This window comes from Bos mutus, chromosome 1, assembly GCF_027580195.1.
Source record: "Bos mutus isolate GX-2022 chromosome 1, NWIPB_WYAK_1.1, whole genome shotgun sequence".
Classification (NCBI taxonomy): Eukaryota; Metazoa; Chordata; class Mammalia; order Artiodactyla; family Bovidae; genus Bos; species Bos mutus.
The window spans coordinates 26,092,783-26,120,211 of NC_091617.1; the positions used below are offsets into that span (position 1 = coordinate 26,092,783).

At 32.4% G+C, this 27,429-nt stretch overlaps 1 protein-coding gene across 1 annotated transcript in view; it reads right to left on the reverse strand.

Moving 5' to 3' along the window:
* Positions 1–27,429, reverse strand: part of ROBO1 (roundabout guidance receptor 1) — a 1,293,158-nt gene that overhangs the window by 1,108,666 nt on the left and 157,063 nt on the right. The window contains exon 2 of the mRNA XM_070367810.1: positions 26,873–27,011. Coding sequence (XP_070223911.1) covers positions 26,873–26,960 — 88 coding nt within the window. The 5' untranslated portion in view covers positions 26,961–27,011. The remainder of the gene's footprint in view (positions 1–26,872; positions 27,012–27,429) is intronic.

The window sequence follows — 27,429 nt, forward strand, 5'->3', positions numbered from 1 at the left end:
TTAACATGCCAAATTTATTTCTCATTGGTTTTCTCAGTATAATATGGTAAGCAAACACCTCCACATTTACACTGAATTTTTCATAGAAACATAAGGTAATATTAATTTCAAAAAGCAAACCAAATGAAAAACAAACCTCTAGTGGGTTTTGTCCTTCCCACGTACCTCAAATAGTTTTTTTCTATACAAATATCTGTAGCAGATTGGTGATGAGTGAATTACAGAAACGTTGATATATTTGAAGAAATTCACTTTAAAAATAAGAGTTATAAAAGTATTTGAGATTGTATTCCCAGTATCCAATTTATTTCATCAGTATGTGGTTATCTCCTGGTTCAGACATTTTCACCTGGGAATATAAATGTGGCTACAGTGAATTACTATACTTGATCATCTATGAGGACACGATCATCTATGAGCAAGAGATTGTCCCTGGACATTTCACATCCTTTTCTTTTTGGTATTGCTTATTCTGTTCTATTGTAACTCCCTTCCACTTGTAGCACACAAATCTGATCTTGAAAAGTACAAAATAAATAAAATTGACAACAGGAAGTTTCATAAAAATGATGCAGGTAAATTAGTTCATGGTTTCTAAACAAAAGAGATGAATGTGAATTATAAATGACAAATGTAATCAGAAATACCTCAAAAAGCAAGTCCATCCATTTATGCCTACTGTCTTGCTCATTCTTCAGTGTTTACCACTTATATTTTTGGTGATAGTAATTTATTTCGTTGGCACTGAAAGTCATTTTGGTGATAACTGTGCTTATACCACATGGCTTTTTACTATCTTTATTCAAAAAATAGCTAGGCTTGTCATAGACTTTCTGTAAATATAATGCAAATTATTGAATAAAGTAGAAAAATAGCAAAAATCAGTAAAATCTGTTAAAATAGCCAATAAGAAAGAAATTACTATTTGCAATTTAGAGCTTAATCATAAAACTTTAAAAATATCATTGTAAAAAAAAATCATTGTAGAAAATGAAATCATTTTTGTTCATATTACAAAATTACTTACTTTTTTCATACATTACACAATACAATTTCACATAAAAAACACCTCATGTCAAAGTATATTTAATTTTTGGCAGAAAACCAGGTTTGTCTTGATTTGATGAAATTTTAAAAATTAAGATTTACTTTATCAATATTAATTTTATAATATAGATCTTAGAAAATCAATACTGAACTTTGAAATAAAAATTATGCAGTGGAATGTCATTCAAAAGATATATGTGACATTAAAAAATTATGAAAAGTGGTACGAATTGGCAAGGACTCCAATTCCACAGTAAACACACTTAAATGGAAAACTGTCCTTATATATAAAATTATAAAATTCAGACTTTACAACCATAGCAGATAAGGCAAAACTGAAAAATATACTTTTTTCTGCAATTTTTCATGTGACATGGCACATTTCTAGCAGAACTCCGAGGTTTCTGTGGTGAATTGATTCTGCCAAACTTCCCTTTACACCAGGTCGTCTATCCCTGGGGTAGCACGGAACATGTGCGTTTTCAGTATGGAGCATGGTTCATGGCAATGCACGCTACTGTACCTCTTATAAGAAACAGTAATCACATGTCATTCTGTGATCTACTGCTGTGTTTTGCTACCGGTTTCATAAATAAAGTTGAGAGGTCATTTCCACCATAAATTTCTGTTTGTCAGATATCTTCAGTCAAAAGAAAATATGTATTGCAAGATGGAAGGCCAAAGTTAAACACAAATTTTCCACCAAGGTGATCTTTTATGTATCTAATGCTGGTCAATGTAATTGTGAAATTAGAGACTGTATCAAAATTATTTCTGTTATAATTTTGCAAATGTGTTTTCAGAAAGCATGTAATCAGATACCTTTGTGAGAGATTTTACAAAATCCTTTGTTGGATAAAAACATGTTGCTTTTTATAAGAGCACAAATTCACTTAAAATAGAATGCCAGAGATTTGAGAACACTGACATAGTAGTAAATTAACTGCATATTTCATGCTTTTAAATTTACAAACTACAGATATTTATCAAGATATATTAGTTTGTATATAGAAAAAAATAATGCCCTGGTAATATATCTGATGGCAAGCATAGTCAATGGGATAGAATTCATATCATTTACTAGGTTTCCATCAATAAAGATGAAAAAGCAGTTGTCAATAAAATGCTAGCACATGAACTTCAAGTTTCTAAAAAGAATGATTAGGTTCATGTTAATTTATTTATGCTCCATAATATTTTTAAATCAACCCAATCAAAACCAAATCCAATAGAAAATTGCAGAGCTTTAGCCACTAAGTTGGCACCAACTACAAAATTTAACTGCTAGAAGAGATTGAGAAATTCTATTTTCAACTCCTAGGGTCCAGCCTATCAAGATACTGGATTAGGATCCCTGTTAATGGTAGAGAAGACCATTGCATAGTCATCTTGCTCTCCACCACCAAGAACGAGAAACATGAGAGGCACAGAGTATGGTGGGATGAGCAGTCTCAGCTATTAATATCAGAAAGACTCATTCCATTTCACTACTCCGCCTCTTCTCCATGTGTCTTGGAAAGTGACGTACTGTTTAACCTCAGTTTCCTCAAGCGTAAAATTGAGAGACTAATGCTTAATACATAGAAGAATGTGGAAAATTAAATTTGAAGCTATGTACAAAATGCCTCTTGGAACACATGGCAAGAGATTGAAACAAACTGCTGATAATAGTTATTAATATGATGACCCTAAAGCGAAAAATTTGAGGTGGAAGAAGTATAGGGTCACAAACCCACACCTGTTCAAATCTGCTTTGTGTCTTTAGAGATAGGTCTTAGAGAATAAACCTGGAAATTACTTTATATCAAAGACTGTATCATACAATGAAAACAGCAAAAAAGGAAAGACACATCCAAGACAAAATGGGACTCAGGAGACTGAAAATTCATTCTGTGCTCTGCTCAGAAAATGTCACATCTGTTGAGTCCTGAAAGGCTGGACAAGCTCCTGAAAACTTTGTATTCTCCTACCAGCCATCATATGGGCTTCCCAGATAGCTCAGTGGTAAAGAATCTGCCTGCCAATGCAAGTGATGCAGAAGATGCAGGTTCAATCCTTGGGCCAGAAAGATCCCCCGCAGGAGGAAATGGTCACCCACTCCAGGATTCTTTCCTGGAGAACGCTCATGGACAGAGGAACCTGGTAGGCTATACTTCATGGGGTTACAAGACCACGTTCACATGCACACCAGCCAGCATGAAGCACTGCAGTTAGGCTACGCCCATAATCAAACCACATCTGTTACAACTTTCCCATTGCTAGTAGAAAACATCAGGGGAAAAAAAAAAAAACAAAAAACATCATGGGACCACTTTGATATGGAGCTATCTTGGAATTGTTGCTGAAGTGACAATATTTCCTCCAAATTCTGCTTAATTCTAGAGTAATTAAAGTCAGAAGACATAAGAAAAGACTGAAAAAAGTGCTACAACAAAGAACTCTTATAGAAATATTTGACTTGGGCCCTTGTCTCTTGTTCCTTTTAAACAAACATGAACCCTTGGGTTTTCCTTCTGAGTATTAAAAGTGTTTGAAGTTGTCATCAAAACATTATGGTACTGGCACAAAGACAGAAACATAGATCAATAGAACAAAATAGAAAGCCCAGCGATAAATCCATGCACCTATGGACACCTTATCTTTGACAAAGGAGGCAAGAATATACAATGGAGAAAAGACAATCTCTTTAACAAGTGGTGCTGGGAAAACTGATCAAGCACTTGTAAAAGAATGAAACTAGAACACTTTCTAACACCATACACAAAAATAAACCCCAAATGGATTAAAGATCTAAATGTAAGACCTAAACTATAAACCTCCTAGAGGAAAACATAGGCAAAACACTCTCTGACATAAATCACAGCAGGATCCTCTATGACCCACCTCCCAGAGTAATGGAAATAAAGGCAAAAATAAACAAATGGGACCTAATTAAACTTAAAAGCTTTTGCACAATGAAGGAAACTATAAGCAAGATGAATAGACAGCCTTCAGAATGGGAGAAAATAATAGCAAATGAAGCAACTGACAAATAATTTCATGTCAATATATGGCAAAACCAAAACAATATTTAAAGTAAATAAATAAATAGAACTAAAAAAAGAGAGAAAAATAATCTCAAAAGTATACAAGCAGCTCGTGCAGCTCAATTCCAGGAAAATAAAAGACCCAATCAAAAAATGGGCCAAAGAATTAAACAGACATTTCTCCAAAGAAGACATACAGATGGCTAACAAATATATGAAAAGATGCTCAACATCACTCATTATCAGAGAAACGCAAATCAAAACCACTATGTGAAGTAAGCCGGAAACAAAAACACCAATACAGTATACTAACGCATATATATGGAATTTAGAAAGATGGTAACAATAACCCTGTATACGAGACAGCAAAAGAGACACTGATGTATAGAACAGTCTTTTGGACTCTGGGAGAGGGAGAGGGTGGGATGATTTGGGAGAATGGCATTGAAATACGTATAATATCATATATGAAACGAGTGGCCAGTCCAGGTTTGATGCATGATACTGGATGCTTGGGGCTGGTGCACTGGGACGACCCATTGGGATGGTATGGGGAGGGAGGAGGGAGGAGGGTTCAGGATGGGGAACACACGTATACCTGTGGCGGATTCATTTCGATATTTGGCAAAACCAATACAATATTGTAAAGTTAAAAAACAAAACAAAACAAAAAAAACCACTATGAGGTACCATCTCACGTCGGTCAGAATGGGTGCTATCAAAAAGTCTACAAACAATAAATGCTGGAGAGGGTGTGGAGAAAAGGGAACCCTCTTACACTGTTGGTGGGAATGCAAACTAGTACAGCCACTATGGAGAACAGTGTGGAGATTCCTTAAAAAACTGGAAATAGAACTGCCATATGAACCAGCAATCTCACTGCTGGGCATACACACCGAGGAAACCAGAACTGAAAGAGACATGTGTACCCCAATGTTCATTGCAGCACTTACCATAGCCAGGACATGGAAGCAATCTAGATGTCCATTGGCAGACAAATGGATAAGAAAGCAGTGGTACATATACACAATGGAATATTTCTCAGCTATTTTAAAAAATGTATTTGAATCACTTCTAAACAGGTGGATGAAACTGGAGCCTATTATACAGAGTGAAGTAAGTCAGACAAACTCCAATACAGTATATTAATGCATATATATGGAATTTAGAAAGATGGTAATGATGTCCCTATATGCCAGACAGCAAAAGAGACACAGATGTAAAGAACAGACTTTTGGACTCTGTGGGAGAAGGTAAGGGTGGGATGATTTGAGAGAATAGCAATGAAACATGTATATTACCATATGTGAAACAGATCTCCAGTCCAACTTCGATGCATGAGACAGGGCACTCAGGGCTGGTGCACTGGGATGACTCTGAGGAATGGCATAGGAAGGGAGGTGGGAGGGGGGTTCAGGATGGGGAACAGTACACCCATGGCTGATTCATGTCAATGTATGGCAAAAACCACAACAATATTGTAAAGTAATTAGCCTCCAATTAAAATAAATTAATTAATTAAAACAAAAGTGTTTGAAGTCAAGAGAGCATTCTTCAGCTCTCAGTTTATTCTTTTTAAAAAACATTTTTTAATATTTATCTTTAATTGGAAGATAATTGCTTTATAATATTGTGTTGGTTTCTGCTATACATCAACATGAATCAGCCATAGGTATACATATATCCCCTCCCTCTAGAAACTCCTCTTGAACAACAAAACAAATTGAATAACAATGAGTAACAAAAGAAAACATTTTATCTTGTGTAGAGTGATCAGGAACAACTTAACCATGTTAGTTGATTCAACTTAGATCATAATGTTATCCACTCTAACTTAAGTCTAATCATGTAGCATCAAATATTTCACAGCAGACCCTAACAACTACACATTTGGAAAAAATATGTAAGTAGACAAATAGAAAAACAAAAGAAATTATAATATGCATTCGTTTTTAAGGTCGTCTATTTCACTAATGAAACTAACCTAGTAAATATATTTGCCAGATCTGGATTTAATGGAATATAAAAAATCAGAGCTATTTGGTTTAAACAGACTGACAATAATATTCACGCCCTCTAACACAAACCATAATGAAAAGGGGAACTATTCACCCTCTTTTCTCATCAATAATTTGGAAGTTCTGAATATTGAAAAAAATAACTGTGCTCATGTGATATTTTCTGCAACTATCATTAAATGATATGTACCTGGTGTTCTTACCTCTTCAAAATGTATTGACAAACTAAATTGATTATTTTGGTCCTACTTAAAGTCTTTTCATTAAGGCCATGAATTATTATAACTTCTTAAAAAGCTAGGGGAAAGGATTTGATGCCCTTCCTTCTAATGTGTTTCATTCAGTATTTTTAAATTAAGAAATTGATCAACTATTTCTTCCTACAAAAGTATGACTTATTTATATGAAAAGAAAGTGAAAGTGAAGTTGGTCAGTCGTGTCCGACTTTTTGCAACCCGTGGACTGTAGCCCACCAGGCTCCTTGGTCCATGGGATTCTCCAGGCAAGAATACTGGAGTGGGGTGCTATTTCATATAAGTCAACATAAATATATTTTAGACATTAAGTGGCCCAGGACTTCTTTCATAGGTAATGAAAATGCTTTTGTTAAGTGTAATGTTTGATGAAGTGAACATAAATCTGATTCATTATATTATGAATGGTCAACAATCCCATCTCTATATATAAATATGCTTTAGAAAGTAGACCAACTCAGATGATATCACTATTTTAAAAAGGAACAGAGTCAACCTACAGTTAAACATAAATAAAATCTGTAATCCATGCACTAAAAATTAACAAAGATAAATCATTTCTTGTCAGTCAGAAAGGTAAAGACAAGAAGATGGACTTACAGAAGGACAAAAGGAAAATCGATTTGAATGTCTTAATGAACCATAACCAAATCATTCTATTTCAAGCCTTCAGACAATTAGAAAGTGAAAAAGTTGGATTTGGTGATTGGTGATGCCTGAACTTCAATTTCAGTGTTGACTAGCCCATAAAGTTTTTTCTCCTCTATTTTCTACATGAAAAAATCAGAGCAATTGCATAACTTTTTTCTAATCTTAACTCTAGCTTTCTCTCTGACTCATCATTGAATAAATAGGGGGGTCCATGGACCAACTTTAGGACAATCTCTCATCCTCTAGAAATTGTATATAAAACTCTAACAATTCATGCCTGAACATCCTTTGTTCTGGAATTAAAAAAAACACACAGTTTCTAGAATTTAATTAGCATCGATCCCTGCCCCCAAAAGGCAGGAAGTTGAAATGACTTGCCATGTCACTGCAAAAGTAAACTTTAAGTTATCCCAAACAGGGATTTGCTTTTTAAACTAAAATGGTTATGAATATAGTATATTTAATTACTATTGTTTTATATTCTGAGTTTTACAAACAGTCCAGCTACAAGTTTAGAAAAGGTATTTGCAATACTTAAAATACTTTTTTATGTTTTAACTCAACTTTTTGAACAGTATGACACATTAAAAGAAGTTAGGCCACATACCTAGCTATTAAATCTTTCAGAAGAATGTGGTATCGCATTTTATTTTATTTTAAATCTTTATTGGAATATAGTTGATTTACAATATTGTGTTAGTTTCTGCTGCACAGCAAAGTGAATTAGTTATACATATATCCACACTTTTAAAGATTCTATTCCCATATAAGTCATTACAGAGTATTAAGTAGTTTCCTGTGCTATACAGTAGGTCCTTATTAGTAATCTATTTTATATAAAGGAATGTGTTCATGTCAATCCCAATCTCCCAGTAGTATCAAATTTTAAATTTGCTCTCAATAGCCTTGCGTTGGAGATCTATAAATTCTTCTCTTCTTTATTAACCAGGCTAAATCCCCAACACACACTCTCACACTATCTCTCTCTCTCACACACACTCACACATCCACACACCTTTTAAAAGAAAACAATGCATATTGGGATAGTTGGGCACCCTTTTGATTGAAATATTAATCAAATATTTTAGTTTATTTACACTATTTACTCAGCAAAGTCCAAAATTTTTAAAAGGTTTGTTTCTTTTGCTAACAATTTATTACATATATAGTCTATCAAACTGATAAAACTAATTCTGAGTCAAAAGCATTTTTATTAAAACTAGGGACTAACATGAATTGAAAAAGGTTGTGGAAGCTTAAGCCAGCAAATATAAAAAGCACTACCAATAGCCTTTCATTATATGCTGACAAGAGATTAAACCATTAAAATTGTCATAGGATAATAATTCAATTTATAGTAGAGTCTTCAGCCTTATTTTTATATTTTAAAATTATTATATTTCCATATCTAGAGTATATTCAGTGTTACTGTATGAACTCAAGTCATTTAAATGCCCATGTTTCAATGTTTACACGTACAATATTTTGCCCAACAAAAAACACTTTTTTTAAGGTGCTACAATTTAAAGTAAAATAGGTCAATGCAACCAGTGAAAGAACTGGAAAATACTAATAAGATCAAACCAACTCACCTGAATCATCTCTTGTACATAGATACTTCCCGAAGGTCTGCAGTACCAGACGTCTGGAGGTAAGCTGAAAGCTGAGGAAGCGGCCAAAAACGATGGCTAGCATCCACCTCATGACTGCATAACCAGATTCACTGTTTAAACAGATGAGCTATTTTCTATTACCTCTACAGAACTGAACTTCTGAAATGTGTGTGTGTGTGTGTCTTGTGTGCCTGTGGGAGTAAACCTGATTGAAAATTACAGTTTATAGGATTATAATATGCAAAATTTATTATCTGATTGCAGCTATTTTTACATCCACGTGTAGTCTCTGAGAAAGAGAGTTTTCATTTTTTGATCAGTCATGAAGCTAACAAAATGCGGATTACTAGAAGCTCTCACATCATCAAATATTGATTGCCATAACACATCAAAAAGGCAAATGTTGAAACTGACTAATAAGTGAAGCATGGACAGCAGAATATGACTAAGAGAGATCAGAGCACTTGTGTGTAAAATTAAAGAAAAATAATGACAAAAATCTCACAAAAGTAAATTAAAATATTATGAAAAGAGTGCAAGTAAATAATTATAAAAATACAGCACTAAAAAGACAAAATGTATATAATAAGCTTCACACATTGCTTTTGATTAAGAACATATAACTATATGGTAATAAAATAACTTTAGACAGAATCAACACTGTTTTGCATTAGTTTATAATGTTCTTTATTACAAATTATTAGTACTAGTATGTGCCTTACATTTAAAATTACACTGCTGATTATTGTTAATTCACACTACCCTTTGAAAATAAAGTGATTCATCTTAGAATAATTTGAATCAAAGGAAAATTTAGATTTGATTATTATAGTGCAAACCCATGATAAGTTACTTCTCTGGCCTTGAATAGAACTGAGTGATAACTGTCAGTAGAATTCCTAGCTATAAATTAAAGAAGATTATAATAGTGCTGAAATAAAAGCAGTCAAGCAGAATCTTGTTTCATAAATAGTACCACAAGCGGAGGGCTAATATCACATGTATATTATTGTTATGTCTGCAGTGTTGGGTGATAACGATTTTGACTGTAATTCATGGTGTGTTTTAGCTTGTAGAAGCAATAAAATATTGATCATAAGCATGTCCAGCCATTATTCAGAAGATTAGATCAATTTATGAGAGGCAATAATGTGTAAATGAGTGACCTTCCAATGGCCAAAAGTAATTCCAAGGTAAAACTACCGTCTATCTAGGGCTCCAGATGAAACCTAAGTTACTAAAAGTCAAATACTGGAATAATATATAGTTTTGAGCTCAAATCATATAATAAGTTATTTGGCAACCATTACTCTATAAATATAGCATCAAATATGTTGCCAGTCTTTGATAGCATGTGTAGAAAGTTAAACATTATAGACTATTTTTTAAAGATAAATACCTTTTAAAACTCAAAGGAGAAAATAAAGCTAATAAGCTATCTCATTTAGTGCAATTCAGATTCAAATAGTAAATTTATAAAAAGAAGCAGTTTTCTAAAATTATGAAAATAAATGGAAAAGTTGATTTAGAAAATATACTACTATTACTTCATTTACAAAAATGGAAAAAGATGGCAGTTACTTTCAGAAAATAAAGTGATACAAATGCCCCCAAACATGTTTTGGTTTAGCAAAAATTTCAGTTTAAATTGGTTCATTACACAGTAGACTATTTTAAATTAAAATTAATGCACATGTCTATGTGATGCATGCTCAATTATTAAGCCTCAATGGAAGGACAGCCAACTTACTTCTAGTAACAACACTATGATATCTGCTGACAAAATTCATTGTATTTTCTGAAAAATCATAGAAAGTATTTTTGTAGCCTTTGCAAGTTTAACATGATTTTTGAGCCTTTTGTATTGATACCAGAGATTTAACAGCTTAATACAAGTTAGCAGATTAAAAAAAGGGGGATGGGGGGAGAATCAAAGAAATACATTTTCACATGAAAATAAAATTGTGAAATAAAATGTGTCACTCTCATTTTAAAGTAATTTTTGATAGAAAAAGCAAATGATACACTAATATATGTCAAATAGCATATGTTTTAATATAACTTTTTAATGTTCAACATATGCTATTTGACATATATTAGTGTATCATTTGCTTTTTCTATCAACTGGGAAAGCCTACAAAAAGACTAAACATGTAATGTTCAATGAAAAAATCTTACTGTGTATCAGTATGTGTATTTATAATGCACTCACAACACAACCCTTGTTTGATTGGATGAAACATGTTAATTTGATCCATATAATCATAAATATTGAACTAAATATTTGTGACATAATTCTAGAAATGTTAAGTCACAGCTGTTTGTTTGTTTTTTTTAATTTTTTTTATTTTTAATAATTTTAAAAAAGAATCCACCACAGGTATACATGTGTTCCCCATCCTGAACCCTCCTCCCTCCTCCGTCCCCATACCATCCCTCTGGGTCGTCCCAGTGCACCAGCCCCAAGCATCCAGCATCGTGCATTGAACCTGGACTGGCAGGTTTGATAAATATATTAACATTGCTATGGTTGAATTTTTAAAATGACTTAGAAAATATATGATTAGGTAAGGAAAATTCTATACAATGAAAGTTTATTATGATTATAAAATTTTAGCTAGAGCTATGCTGATAGTTTTTTCTAAAGTTGTTATGAAATGGTATCTGAGGGAAAACACATACTATTCTGAAATGATAAAATGCTATCTTAAATTAAACATAAAGTATTTTAAGGCATGTGTATATTATAATCTCAATTATAATACCCATTGTCCAGCTAAAGAAGAGGTAGTAAAATAAAGAAGTAGTAAAAGAAAAGAGTAAAAATAGAAACACAAAAGTAGGTTTCTAGACAAGAATCACAGAAATCAAGTAAATCCAGTTAAAAATATGAAACATGATCTTTTTTTTTTTTCCCTAGCAGAAAAGAGACAGATTTATTCCAGGAGGGAATCTTTCACCTTTCTAATATACTATGTACCTGGAGTTAGATGTATCAAACAAGATTGGAAAATCCTTTGTGACATACTAAGAGATACAGAATGGACTGACATGGGATGGACAATATCATCATGAATTCTGGAGTCAGACAAACCAAGGCAGTTCAAATCCTGGTTCTGCCAGTTGTTACAAAGAAATTAATTCTCTTTCATAAAGAGTTTTCAAAAATTGAATGAAATCAGTGCAGAGAGAGCACAAAGTGAGTGCTCAAGTAGTGATATCCATTGATGATAAACATTATTTGTTACTCACGAATTAAGGACACAGTAAACTAGATAAATTATAGTCTTATATTTATTATTAATGTGTAAAGTTTGTTTATAAGATTTATCAAATGCCAATGTCTAAGCAGTGTAACAACGAAGAGAGGTTATTCATGGAAATGTTCTTTTGGAAAAATGTCACAAACTTGTCATTTAATTATTAATATGAAATTATTTATAATTTAAAGAAAAATGACAAATTACCAACACATTCAATCAAAATCAGCTTTTAGTTTTCATTTCAAATATTTATTTCTGAAAACCACCCAAATAATCTTAGTCACCTCATTAAAATTACCTTAAATCCTCACTAAATAATTTCCAAAGTATATTTTAATCAATCAAAAATCCAATATAGAATAAACACCAACCACATAGCAAATTCTACTATATAAAGACCAGATGAAGAGCAACACATTGTCCAAATATGTTATGGGATTTGGTTTTGTTTGGTTAATTTAACTTACAGTGGAAATATAAATATAATATGGAAGCCCCATTATATATATATGTATGTGTGTATGTATACATATATATATACTTACGCCTAATGTTATAAGTGTAATAGAATATATACTATATAACATATATATTGTATTATGCAGGAACACTGAGCAAAAAATGAGGACTATCCAGAGAAACCTGAGACATATGTTCATTTGTTTCCACTGAGTCCACAGGATTTTTTTTTTTTTGTACTAAAAGAATTGTATAACAGATAAGCCTTGTCCCCCTCCCCCCCTTTTTTTTTTGTTCAGGTAGTTATGTTGAATCATTCCTCATAAGCTTTGTTGTCACATGACTTGGCTTTTCATGTAATATGATACATTTATAATATATAAAATAACATTTTTAGGTCAATGTTTTATGATTTTAATACAGTATTTTCTATATTTTAACTGAATGAATTAAACTGGCTCTTGTGATTCTAATTTTCCCACTGATTTGTGCATTTTGATACTCTATTCATCCATGTTACTGCCTGTTTTTGTGTATTGTGCACTAAACACTTTTTTCAGCATTGATTGAAATTTGACAACTCTAGTTATTTCAACTAACTGTATTAATTAATACTTTCATATTTAACTATACTTTTCTTCCTCTTCTAGTGGCCATTCAATTAAAAATGGTATTATTTTCTAATTTTTATAACTAATAGTGTCATAAAAATTTAATTAAGTCAATTGAAATTCTACCAAGCAAATAATTATTGTAGTCATCTTCACTTTTACTTTTTATTATCTGCTTTAATCAATCAGACTGTATTTATAAATCAAAGATCCTCCTATACTGTGTTTTCTTCCTTTCTATTAATAATATTTAAGTTTTGTGGATCTGTGACTTTTACATCAATTAGACCACTCAGGTTAACCACATAATAAATTTAGCTAAAAAATGCCATTCTTGATAAATTATAGTTTCTTTCCATCCATTAAAATCAAAGTATTTTATGATATACCACAAAAGTGAATCAAATTTTGTTTCAATAATTAAACTTCTCCAGAATTGACATGGACTAAACACAAATAGCTACACATTGATAAACAGACATAATAAAACTAAAAAAAAATTATCTTCTACCAGATAGCATTTGACTAAACTTTTCTTTGTCCAATTCTAGTCAATATTTCAAAGTTGCATTGTAGGCTTCTCTAGCTTTTTTAGACTAGTAATTTTCAAGGTTTTTTGCAACTAGTATATACTAGTTTTTATATTTATATTTTATGTCTTTTTGTGCTTCTTAACGAGGAAATGCAAAATGATACAAATGGTATATGTGTATAGTTTTCTTGTTGTAAAATACTTCACTAAAAAGCAGTACAAAATTATGAAACTCCTATCACCAAGATACCTGAGAAAATAAATGCTAACTTCTGAGCACCCTTCTGGTTGTTTCATGGCATACTTTCAAAAACTAGAAATCTGGGTGACATATTTATAACTTTAAAATACTCATTGTATTAAACAATCCACTAATAATTATAACAAAATGACCACTCTAGTCTGAAAATATGTCACAGTGCACAATGCAAGCATTCACAATGGTCACTTTTCCCTTGTTTGCCCTAAAGCATTACTGTTTGAGTTTGACTGTCTAATATTTATGACTTATTCTTATATATTTATAAGCCAAACTTGTACATAGTCTGTTCAATTTGCATTCCTTTCCTTTTTTTGTAATGAAGTTGTGTCACATCATCATCTGGGCTTAAAATTATCTGATAATTTTTCATTCATCTATATCACCTGGACCCTTCATGTAGGGCTTCCCTTGTGGCTCAGTGGTAAAGAATTCATCTGCCAATGCAGGAGACTCAGGTTTGATCCCTGAGTCAGAAAGATCCCTTGGAGAAGAAAATGGCAACCCATTCCAGTATTCTCACCTGGGAAATCTCATGGACAGAGGAGCCTGGCAAGCTACAGTCCATGGGGTGGCAAAGAGTGGACACAACTTAATGACTAAACAACAACAACAGCAACCCTTCGTATTCCAAAAACTCACTAGCAACACATGTTTTCAAATGCCAGTAGCTACTATTCACTGGGCGCCCTCTATAAATGAGATATTGTATTAGATACTTCACAGTCTTTATGTAACCTTTACAATTACACTACAAGGTAAATATTATTTCCTTTAAAAAACAAAACGAACCAAAAAACCACTCTGCATGTTCCCCAAACTCACACATTTCATACAGAATCCAAATAAGCTTGACACTAAATCCAATGCTTTGTTTAATATCATCTAGCTTATTTACTACAATAAAGCAATCTGTTAAAATGATTGATTCCTACATATACTTGATAAATCTAACAAAAATGAAATAGGAAAAAAGGCAGCTCTTCTTGAAAGAGGCAGAATGACACAGATAGAAAATGAATTGAGAGAAAGATGAAGTTTAAACCTGTGGTTGAAATTTGAATAAACCATCTACCTTATAATGATTTCATGTTAGTCACTCACTCATGTCCAGCTCTTAGCAATGCCATGGACTGTAGCCCACCAGGCTCCTCTGTCCATGGGATTCTCTAGGCAAGGATACTGGAATGGGTTGCCAATTCCTTCTCCAGGGGATCTTTCCAAGCCAGGGATTGAACACAGGTCTCCTGCATTGCAGGCAGATTCATTATCATCTGACCCACTAGGGAAGCCCTTAAAAACCAACTTCCAGACATTCCCAGAGGGTGTGGAACTGCTTCCTTGTACACCCAGAGCACATTAACCGATTTGACCCACATGAACTTGTTCTACCTAAATAACACTTCTGAATCTTCTCTCCTGTCTCCACGAAACTATTGGTTTCTTAAAGAAGTCTTTCCTTTTCACATAAATTTTCTCTGGTCTTTCTTTTCAAACTTAATTTTGTTTCTCCTTTTTCTAGTCGCATTTAATATTTTACAATGATAAAAAATCATTTAGTGATGACACAGACTATTATTTCCAATTAATGTATAAATTATATTTTATGGTTATCTTGACAAAAATAACATTAATATTACCATTTTCACATACAATTCTGATTTCATCAGTCAGATGATATTCTCTCCAATTGTTTCTTTACAGTGAAAACATTACAAGGAAACTACTATTCTATATAGTCAAAATAAACTCTTTTGTAATGTGCGGTAATGTCACAAATTTAAAAGTTCTTATGGGAAAACCTATGTGATTTCGGATTTGACAATGCATTTTAGAAACAACATGAAAAGCATGATCCATAAAGGAAAAAAATATATACTCCGGACTTCATTAAAATTAAAAACTTTGGCTCTGCAAAAAGTGCTAGGAGAATAAATAGATAAGTCACATACTGGGAGAAAATATTTGTAAAAGACAGAACTGATAAAAGACTGTTTCCAAAATATACAAAGCACTCTTAAAAGTCAACAAGAAAACAAACAACTTGATTAAAATATGGACAAAAGTTCTAAACAGACACCTCACTGAAGATGAAATACATATGGCAAATAGACATATGAAAACATGCCCAACATCAGATATTATTAGAGAACAGCAAATTAAGGCAAAAATCAGATACCATTACACAGCTATTAGAATGGCTAAAATCCAGAACACAGATGACACCAAATGCTGAGAAGGAAATGGAGCAACACTGAACTCTCGTTCACTGCTGGGAAGAAGGCAAAATGGTGCATGGACAGTTTGGCATTTTTCTACAAAGCTAAGCTTAGTTTTAACAAAAAAAGTATTTGGTGATGATGCTAAAAATAGGATTCAATGAAATAAGCTTTACACCATTGGCAAGTGAAATAATCTGAGTAATTGATTGACTAGTAGGTTGACTAAGGAGTAACACTAACTTCTTATCAGTATTAGTTGATCTTTGATTATATATCCACTATTTAACACTTAGAAACTACTCCTCTGTACATAATTTTAGTATACTTTTGAAAATAAAGTATTATAAGGCCATTCTTATATTGAATTGATATAAATATTCATAATAATTATTATATAGATTTATTATTAAAAGATTCCAATTTATAATAGACACCATTAAATTGATATTATTGCACCAACTTGTGGATAAACAGCACAGTATCTACTATTTTTTTCTACCTAAGAACTTCAGTGAAAAAAATACACAGTTATGCTAATAAAGACATATAACATTAATTTCAACACCACGCAGAGTGCTTAGAAATGTCAACTCTCATTATGGTAGTAGCACTGTAAGTGAATGGGCTTATTTTTCTGATTAATAGATTTCTAAACCTTAGAAAGACACTACTTCTGGAAGGGAAAAAACCATGAGGCTCTGAATGGATACATTTTAATCCTGTTTGTATTCTTATTATACTATTTTTTTCCTTTATGTTTGCCAAGCTTGTGGCTTTAAAATAAGGCACTATTACAAAAACCTGGTTGCCACTGAGTATTTGTACCTTTACATAAAACAGCTTAGAGGAGCATGTGGGCTACATCAGGCTCAATTTCCCTTCATATATCATATTTCATCAATTTGAAGTCATTGTTTCATATTTTGATTCTAAATTTTTACAGTTAATGGCATTTTAGAATAGCTGTGAGCCAGGCAGTGATTTTGATATGATTGACATTGACTGTCGCGCTATTCTTTGGTCAGAACTGTTGACACTGTAGTCATTTCAGTTAAGCTACATTCATTATGGGGATGTACAAGTTGAGTTTAATTATAATTTAAAATGTCTTCCCCAATTCCTCTATTGTCAGTAAATACATTGTCAGTAAATGCTATTGTTATTTGAAGCTTAAAACAAAAATTTGGGCATAGATTTAACACTGCTGAGAAAGTATTTATTGTTAGAGAAATGGCCAAAAATCTGTATTTTTTTGTGAAACAAAAATTAAGCTATTTAATAAAAGAAGGAAGAAACACTTAGGTAGCAAAAAGTGCCTGATTCCTGAGATACTTCAAAAGGATTGTTTGTCACCACCTAACTAAATGCATGAGAAACTGTCTATTCCTTCAGAAAGGATGAACGAAACTTGAAAGTATTAAGAGGTTGGTCTGATTAATGCATCACACAGAAATATTCTTAAGACATTGTGTCATGGCTTAATTGGTGGCACATTTTTTTCCTTAAAATGAGATAATAGAGATAGTACTGTCAAGTTACATTTGGAGAAATTCAGATTATTTAAAGAACATGAAATAAGCTATAAATTGTTAAAGATAAATAACACTTCCTCTTCTGAAACTACCTAAAAACCACAATATTCTCATATTAGAAAACAAAAATCCAGGAAAAGAAAAAATGGGTCCAATAGAAGAGACAAGAAGTGATTAGTGTCACAAAGTTATAAGAAAAATCTCTGACCCAGTGACAAGGTGAATAATGACATCATGAAGAAGACCCACAGCATAGGATGTGGGGCCACTACCCCCAGCTTACTACTTATACCATGCTTATGGTGGTAGTTATACCATGCTATGCTTTTGATTGAATTGCATGTCAAGCTGTGAGTCTATAAGAGTAAAACATTAATTTACAGAATGACTATTAACATAGATGGGAAAAATGTCATGTCTTGATTTTATCTTACTTCAAAGAGGATAGATAATAATTTTTTAACTTCTACAGCAGCCTTTATGTGTATAAAGTCTATATAAATAATTTAGAATTATAAACACAAATACTATTTTATATGTGCATTTGTATTTCAATATAAGTAGTTTATATATATACATTCATTCATACATATATGTGTTATGACAATTATTTCATAGGTATGCATATACGTGTATATATATATACATGTATATATATATACACATATAAAGCTATGTCATATCATTAAATGCCATGTCTTTCAAAATTTGCCCTGTGGATTATATTTTAGGAAGAATGTCAGTTTTCATACTTTCAAGGCCCACATGCAACTTTTTATGTTAATTTATTTATATGTTCTTTTTAACAGTCTGGGATACCCATTTTATTTACTAATTACAGAATCAATAAAAAAATAATTTTCCAAGTAATTGTCCCATGTGAAAATATAGCAGAGGCTGAGTCTGTTTCTACAACAAAGGAAACAGGTGTGTGAACAGAGAGAAGCTGCAAGTAAAGAGAAAGAACAAATGAATGCTTACTAGGCAATCTGGGGAAAACAGCTGAATGAAGTAAAGACAGTGTCTCTGGCAAATAGAGAATTTTTTACGACAGGCTTTTTCTACCCTCAGGCACAATTACAACAGCTGTACGATATAGCCTCTATCAGTCATAATCTAGAACAGCGCCTCTCTATTAACCAAGCAATAGAGGAGCAAAATTACTTAGACCAGTCCATATGAGACACTCTGTTTGCTGCAATGCATTCTGATGGCTTAATTAGGTGAAGCGTGTGACACATGGGGTTTTTCAAGCCAGGTTCATCACAAAGGCCATATCGTCAAAGCAGAATGGTCCTGGGCTCTACAGCTAGATTACAAAGATGAGCTTCTTCATTGAGTGACCTATAGCTAATGAGGTCTGTTAGTTTGCTTCCATCTCCTTAAACAATTAGGGGAAGCCTTATACTAGTAGATCAAGGCTAATGAAGAGCATGGAACTGAGTACAGCTGGCAAATTCTCTCAAGATCTCATCTCTAGTTGAGTGACATTCTCTTGAAAATAAGGAATGCATTTTACTTTTTTAAAGCATTTCTTCTCTTTAGACTCGACACTTCTATTTCCAATAGAAATAAGATTTCCAATCCTATTTAGCACCCATAAACACACATATATAAACAACAAGTAAACAAAGGTCACATCATGAAACCAAATGACATACAGTCAAGGAATATTTTAAATGTGCTTGTGTCAGTGAAGTGAGGAAAAAACCTGAGAAACACAATTACAGTAAGAGAATAAATCATATATACTAGACATCTTAACAATGATTTATTCCATAGTTTGATTGCATTATTGATCTTATGAACACTAACTTGTTTAATTGTCCAAAAAAGTTTGAATGGCATTAATATCCGTACAAAAGATAATGGTAAATAATGTACATATATGCATATATACACAAGTGTATATATGAATGGTGACTTTAAATAGCATTATAAAGTCATTCAACTAAGTCCAGCAAAAAACATAAAGCAAATATTGCTTCTAAAAACCAAATGGAAGTATACCTGAATACCTTTTCTATTTGATCTTGTAAAACAACTGTATATTGTAAGTCATCAAACAATAAATACACAAAAATAAAATCACCTCGTAGCATGCTCCTGTCTGCCTAATTTCATTAATGATGTCACCATCGGCCTATCTTCCAACAATGAGTCTTGAAGTCATTCGTGATGCCTCTCTCTCCTTCTTCTCCTCACTTTCTATCATCACCCAGTTTTTCTGACTCTACATCCTACACGTTTTATTTTCAAACATGTCCCTTTCCTATCTTTGTTGTCTGTATAGTGAGGCATCTGCCATAGTTTTAGCAATCTCTTCCTCTTGCTAATTTATTCATATATAAATAAACATTCCATGAATAATTTCTATACACTGCTTCCATTTTTTTGGTTATGATAATAATTCTAAAAACCCCCAACAGTGCCTTCCTCTCTTCTATTATAATGATAATTTATAATTGAAAAATTAGATGTACAATTTTTTTTTTTACTATTTTTTCCTTTACAGAGAAAAATAAAGTAAGAAGATACAATGCTGGTTTATATTTACATTGCTTCTTCCAACCTTAAAAAGTACTGTGTAGTGTTAAAAGTCAAATAGGTGTTGAATTAATAAATAAAAATAAAAGAAATAATTTGATGATAAATGAAACAATTAGACGGACCACATTTCCACTGAATTACAGTTAAGAAAAAAAACTTATTTGGCTACTTCCCACCTTAAACTCTCCCATCAGCTCCCTTTTGACCAGAGTTTATCTTTAAAACTGCTTAGCTCAGTATAAAATGTTCCTCAAGATTTGAATTCCAAATTACTCTCTGGACTATCTGCAAACATCCCTTAATATACATTTTTCCTTTCTACCAGCCAAACAAGAGTTCTCACAGTCATCGTGACTCTGTCTCCTGGCATGAGCCCCAAATTTTCTTTCCCCACTCAGAGAGAACTCCTAAAACTCAGGTACCTACCCCATAGTAGGAACTTAATTAATGGACTGTTTTTGTTCACCTGCTTCGTGAGGTCTTTCATGAGCTCCTCGAATTGTTCTACAGATAACCTCCTCCTTACTTATTGGAGATGTCTTTTTTTCCCCTCAATGGCACTTGTAATTAGCTACTGTCCCACTATACCCATACAGTTCAGACTGGGCCAGTGACATTTGATTTTAGACAATAATGAGATTATCATCAATGTTAGTAAGAGCAACTCCTTATAATAATATCCAAATTATTTGATCATTTAATCTATCATTCAGATAAAAATAACGGGATAATTCTGACATTCTTTCTGAGGGGTAAACTGACATAAGGAGAGAAGAAGTAATTGGACAAAGTAACATAACTAATACATAGCAAAGACACGGTTCAAATACAGTCCTTCTGAGCCAAAGGTCACCTTTTCTCTGCTATGAACTTTTGATACTCTTGATGTTTCCTGAGTTGTCCTTCTTCTCTTCTTTCTTTCCCTTCTTTCCTCCTGTCCTTTTCTTCTTTCCATCCACCCTTTCTCTTTATGGGTGTGTTCTTCTATTATTTTTAAACAAAATTTGAAAAGCAGTATACAAAAAATATCTGGTTTATTTAATGATTTTCTTCTAGTGTTCTATAATGCTTATAGAAATGTGTAAAATTGTTTTTATTCTATTTAGTTTGTAGTGACTATTGGTTTTAGATATCATATTCATGCATAAGTCATAAATTCATACTTTGTCTTTTTACAGTCCCTAACAGATCTGACTTACCCACTACCAATACAATATTGTAAAGTTTAAAAATAAAATAAAATTTAAAAAAATAAATAAAATAAAAATTGCAAGGGGGAAAAAAAAATAAACACAGTGACAGTGTCAGCCAACAATTCAGCTGGGGCTCATGAAAATATTTCATTCATTTGAAAATCAAAAGAAGAAAATAAACATTTACAGTCAAAGATTATATTCATGTTGATGCCAACACAATTTTAATAAACAGTGTTTTATGCTCTTTCATGGCAAAAAACTCCACAAAGGCAGAAGTAGCTATGGCTACCATTAGTCACAATGCAACTCTGATTCTTAGCCTTTTTTTCAGAAAGTTTACATAACTTATAAATTATTCTAATTTGGATATAAATTCCCAGCCACTTATGTCTGAGACAATACTTTATTAAGACTGGGACAAAGTTTAGGAAACCTTTTACCTATTAGGCAAAACTAAGTTAGAATCTGTAAAGACATTTTTAATTATACAGGTTAATTTTCACGATTGATTTCCTCAGTGGCTATTTTCTTGAGCTATTGCCTCAAAATTGTATTTTTCAAACTATAAATAATATTATAAGACAAAATAGCAAGAAACGTAAGTAAAACAATGCAAAATAAACAGCATTAGCCTTAAATTTGTTCTCCCAATTCCTTGCAATATATATAAAATAAATATCTTCAAATATTTTCATCTCTTTATACAGATAATAAGTAGTTTTGAACCTGTTTATTATGTCAACCTAAACTTTGTCAAAAGCTATAGTTCTTAAATGTTCTGTGTACTACATTAATAGAGGGTATTTGTAAAACTTCTGGTTCCTTGGGTCAAAACCAGGCTCTCTGCTTCAGTGGTTCTGTTATGGGCCATTGGCAACTTTAGTTTTAATAAACATTCAAAAAATATATATTTATGAAAAAAATATACGGAAAACATATTGAGAAACACTTTTCTGGTCATACAGATTTACTAAGTAGCATTTATAATCAACCCATGTTTTTAATAGTAAAATTTCTATCAATGCATAATTGGAAGAGTTAAATAACATTTTAAAGTAATTTTAAGTCTGAATATTTTATTCTAGTAGAAGAGACAAGCACCTTTGTAAATTTTTAAAATTAATTGATACACTTCTGAATAGTCAGTGCAACTTAAAAAAAAAAACTACCTAAGAACAAGCAATGCTATAGTCTCCAAATAATATATACATTTTTCTTATCAATTTCCCATGGCTACTGTGCTATAGAAACTAATAACAACTTTTGAAAAAAAAATTGTGGATAAAACCCTTTGTGGAATGCATAGATGAAACATTCTTAGTTAAATAAATTAGTCAAATAAAAAATGTTTAAAGATTCTATCATATTTTAATTTCAGAAACTGATGTATAGAATGGTCTTATGGACTCTGTTGGAGAGGGAGAGGGTGGGAAGATTTGGGAGAATGGCATTGAAACATGTATAATATCATGTATGAAACGAGTCGCCAGTCCAGGTTCGATGCAAGATACTGGATGCTTGGGGCTGGTGCACTGGGACGACCCAGAGGGATGGTATGGGGAGGGAGGAGGGAGGAGGGTTCAGGATGGGGAACAAATGTATACCTGTGGTGGATTCATTTCGATATTTGGCAAAACTAATATAATATTGTAAAGTTTAAAAATAAAATAAAATTAAAAAAAAAGAAACTTACTTTCTTTTTTCTTTTTTTTTTGCATTATACAGAAGATTTTTAAAATCTGAAATAATCCCTCAAATCTATTCAAAATCTACTGGGAATTTAACATATAAAACTAATCACAAAACTTAGGGAAGCTTTGGAGTTGTATGTACATACTTCCTATTATTTCTAGAATTTTGTGTAAAGAATTATTTCATTAACATTTGCAATTTATCCATGGATGATTCAAGTCCAGATAACACTTAGCTCCTTGCCATTACCATCCTTTGACTAAAGCATCAAGGAACTGAAGTGGTGGTGGCTGGGGATGGGTGGATGGGTGGGGAGGGTAAGCAGTGAATCATTTCAGACAATTTCACACTCAAGGCTTGTTGACATGAGGCCGGGCAAAGGAAATAACCCTGTCAGCACCTGCATCTTTAATGAAGGACAGCACTGCTGCACATTCAGAGAAGAGAGAGGGAAAAATAAATCACATTTAACTCTAAAGTGGGCTGTCAGATGTATTCAAAGAGAAATGCAACCCTGTGCACTTTCCCATCCTCACATATCTCCATTTAAAATCTTACAATATATACTTAGAATTCAACATTTTCATCATTGATGTTCTTCCGATTTTCAATTCAGCCAACTATATATAAAATGTATACTTTTAAAACATATCATTTAACATTTGTTTTTTATTATCTTTATGACATCCTTTGCAATCAGAGGTAGATATTCAAAATGGAAGATGGGTAACTGTCAGGGTTCTTCATAGCAGAGATTAAATAAACATCTGGCCTAGCCCAGGTAAGCATGCCTCAAGAGATAACCACAGTTGATTTAAGAGTTTTTTATATGTGAATAAGAGATGAGGAAAATTGAAAAGATGAACATCTAACTGGTTTTATTACAGAGTCTTTAATGGGCTCTCTATACACCAAAGGCAGCAACTCAAACGGGCAAGGGACACTCATTCCTAGGATCCACCTCTTAATTATTCCATTTCTTTTAAAATGGGTTAAATTTTCACCAAAAAGAGTATTTTTTCATTTCAAATGGACATGTAATTTCCAGTCATTTCTGATCTACCAACCACTTCACAGACAATATTTTAAAACATAACAGTTTTAAAAATGTATTATATAGGGGAAAAAATAGAAAAAAAAAAACAAAACCCTGAGCTTGGTAATCTATCAATTCAAGCATTCTTTTAATATTGAATCACACCTAGTAACCACATCATAGGATTTCCCTGGTGGCTCAGTGGTAAAGAAAGAATCTGCCTGCCAATGCAAGAGGTGCAGGTTTGATCCCTGAGTCAGGAAGATTCTCTGGAGAAGGAAATGGTAACCCACTCCTGTATTTTTGCTTTGGAAATCCCATGGACAGCAGAGCCTGGTAGACTACAGTCCATGGGGTCACAGAGTTGAACGCAACCTATCAACTAAACAACAGCAAAACCTCATCACAGTGTGAGTGAAAACCTCTTTATTATGTGACAATGAAATAATCTTCATTATGATAGCTGTCTTCATAGCTTTTTAATTAGGCATCTTGTACCCTGAGGGATCTTGTTCTGGTAGATGCTCTACTCACAGCTCACCAAGTTATATTCTAAAGACCATATACGCCTCCTTAGTTTTTTAGAAACATGGTACTTTTTTTTTGTTTTGTTCTACTTATCTGACTTTTGAAATTAATTTCTTATGAAGGAGGATATTCTTTCTTAAGGGAAAGATTAGAAGCAAATCAGCTGAATGAGAAACTGCGTTTTGAAAAAGTCACTAGTATTCAATTGTCTGTCTTTGATCTTCTGAGCTATGTTAAACTCAGTTCAGGTCAAGGGCCTCTACTGAACATAATAAAGCTGGAACAGCAACAGGAAGAATCAGGATCTCACTTCATGTGAGATCTCACTTCACTTTAATGTAAAGGAGGAGAGATTTTGAGACTGAGGACTCCTTTCAATAGATTTTCTAATCTCCTTAGCCTGAAACCAATGTTTCTGGATGGAGGCAGTTAAGAAAATCCACTCTGCAGATGTTCCTTTTCAAAGCTAACAGTGTATTTCTTTTGACAGGTAAATCACTTTGAAATAATTCTTGAACTCTCTGGTCCTGGACAGGAAAGACATTTAGGTTTATAAATCCCAATTTTGGGGGTATCCTTGCTTCTCTTCAAGGCATTGTCTCAAAATAGGCCTTGAGTTTCTAATCTGTATAACATATTTTTGCTAACTGCTAGCCACTTGATCATCTATGTACCTGATCTATAGATTGTATTAAATAAACTCATGCATTTTAAGCTCTCTTTAGTCTTGAAATGCTTGCATGTAAGATAGTAAGTTTTGATAAATTTTGGAATTAAGTGTTCAAGTTGATATGTCTTCTCTGAATTTATATATTTTCTTGACTACAAAGGTAACTCTATGTTACACAGATAAATCTTACACCCATTACGTACCATATACTTTGTACACACAATCTATATATGTAGAAGTAATCTACGTATCTAGATTAATAAAGATGACTAACACCACACTAGACCATTTTGAGATTTGATTACCTGGTCAAAAACTATATTATGGGCTAAATTTGTTGACCTGGAGCAGTTATTAGCTGATAAGGACAATTGCATCGACACTATACCTGAAACTATAGTCACAGCTTACAAAACACTTTCATATAATCTTTTTAATCCTGATATTTTGAAATACAACAAACTATTTTATACTTATATTTGCATTTTAATACACTTAAAAATGTTTAACATTTTTTCATATTGTCATTTTTTGATTTGGATTCATTCACTAATTTTAGTCAGTACTCAGCAAAAGAATGGCAAGATAATAGAATGGACAGGTTAAAATGAAAAACTTTAGTGGTTTAGTAGTAATTTCAGAGTGTCACTCTAATAGGGTACAAAGCAGATAAACAGACTTTGCTACAACAGACTTTAACTTTGCTATATACTTCCACCCTCTGGAAATACTTTTAACAGATCTAAATACACTTTTTGTTCATAACTCTTTATTTCTAAATAAATATATCAATTTTAACCCACCAGGAGAAAAATTCAAATTCCAAGATTATAAATATTTGAAAATCTGATTTGTATGTGGATATGCATGATAAGTTACAAATAGTTATGAATATTAAAACAAGGAGAAAAAAAAAAAACTCAGGCTTCACATTTTGGTTTAATAAAACACCAAATGTCATTATTTTATAGATAACTTGGCTAAATTATGATGATGTATTAAAGTATATCCAAGTTAACTATCATTTCCCCATAGTTTTAACTATGAGGAACATTGACATTACATTCTGATTAGTGTGTTAATACATTTTTCTTTTTTCCTCTACCTTAAAATGGAATTTAATCAAGTTCCTACAAAAGAGCTTAAGGAAAGCTTTATACAGAACCATTAATGAAATTATGATATCAAGGAACAAGATTTCTAACATTGTGAAAAACAACAGTAACCACAGCAGCAACGCACAGCAAGTTGCATTTTTATTCTGACATTGTTCCACCTGTGAATTAGCATATCACTACTCGAAAGGAATTTCAGGTATGTTTCCCTTTTTCTGATATTTCTTTCCTACGGTACTAACGTGTATAGTGACTTGGCTATTCTGTTTGTGTCACCCACACAAGTACTTTGTTGCCAACTATAATTGTTCTTCCAGTACACTCTAACTCACTTAATAATTCTTAACACATCTCAGTAACAGTAGATTCTTGTGAATCTTCGCAGTTCCTCTAGGAAATTAACAAAGTGCTGTATACTCAAGAATAATATTTGATTTCTGCAATTTCTCAGCACACACACTTAAGAAACCATTCACTCAGACTTACAAGTTCCAAAGAAAACAAACAAATTCAATTTACAACACATAAAATGAAAATGAACTTAAAGCAAAGAAGAAATGCGGATCAAGGTTTGATGAGACAAATGCATGGCACTTACCTGGAATAAGCTGTGCCAGGAACAAGTGACTTTTTGACAAGCTGAGGAGTGATATTATGGCCAAAAAAGGAGCATGTGTCCATTTCATCTTTGTCCCTTCCTTGCATTACACCCAGCCAGTTATACAGATATGTTTTATCTAGGAGGAAAAAAAAAAAAAACAAACAGAATTGTTTTCATGGTTAGCTATGTTGAGATAGAGGTAATATTAAAAATATTTTGTGAAAAATCATAGTGCAAATGCCTTTAAAATGTCATTTATCAAAATTATAAAACATAAATAGTTAAAATGAATACAACTTATACAAAGTGTATTTTGGGATATACCTTTTGAGCAAATATAGTACTTATTAATTTTGAAAATTCATTTTTAGCAGATATCAATAGCAAATGATTCCTTGGTTTTCTCTATCCTTTAGGGGATGACAGATCAGTGTTTCTGATTTCCTATCACTTGATACAGAATGCTCTCATCAAGCCTAGAACCTCTACTGTTATTCATTCACTAAATAAATATTTACATGCTGTTCATAAAAAGCCAGTCACTATACTTTTTG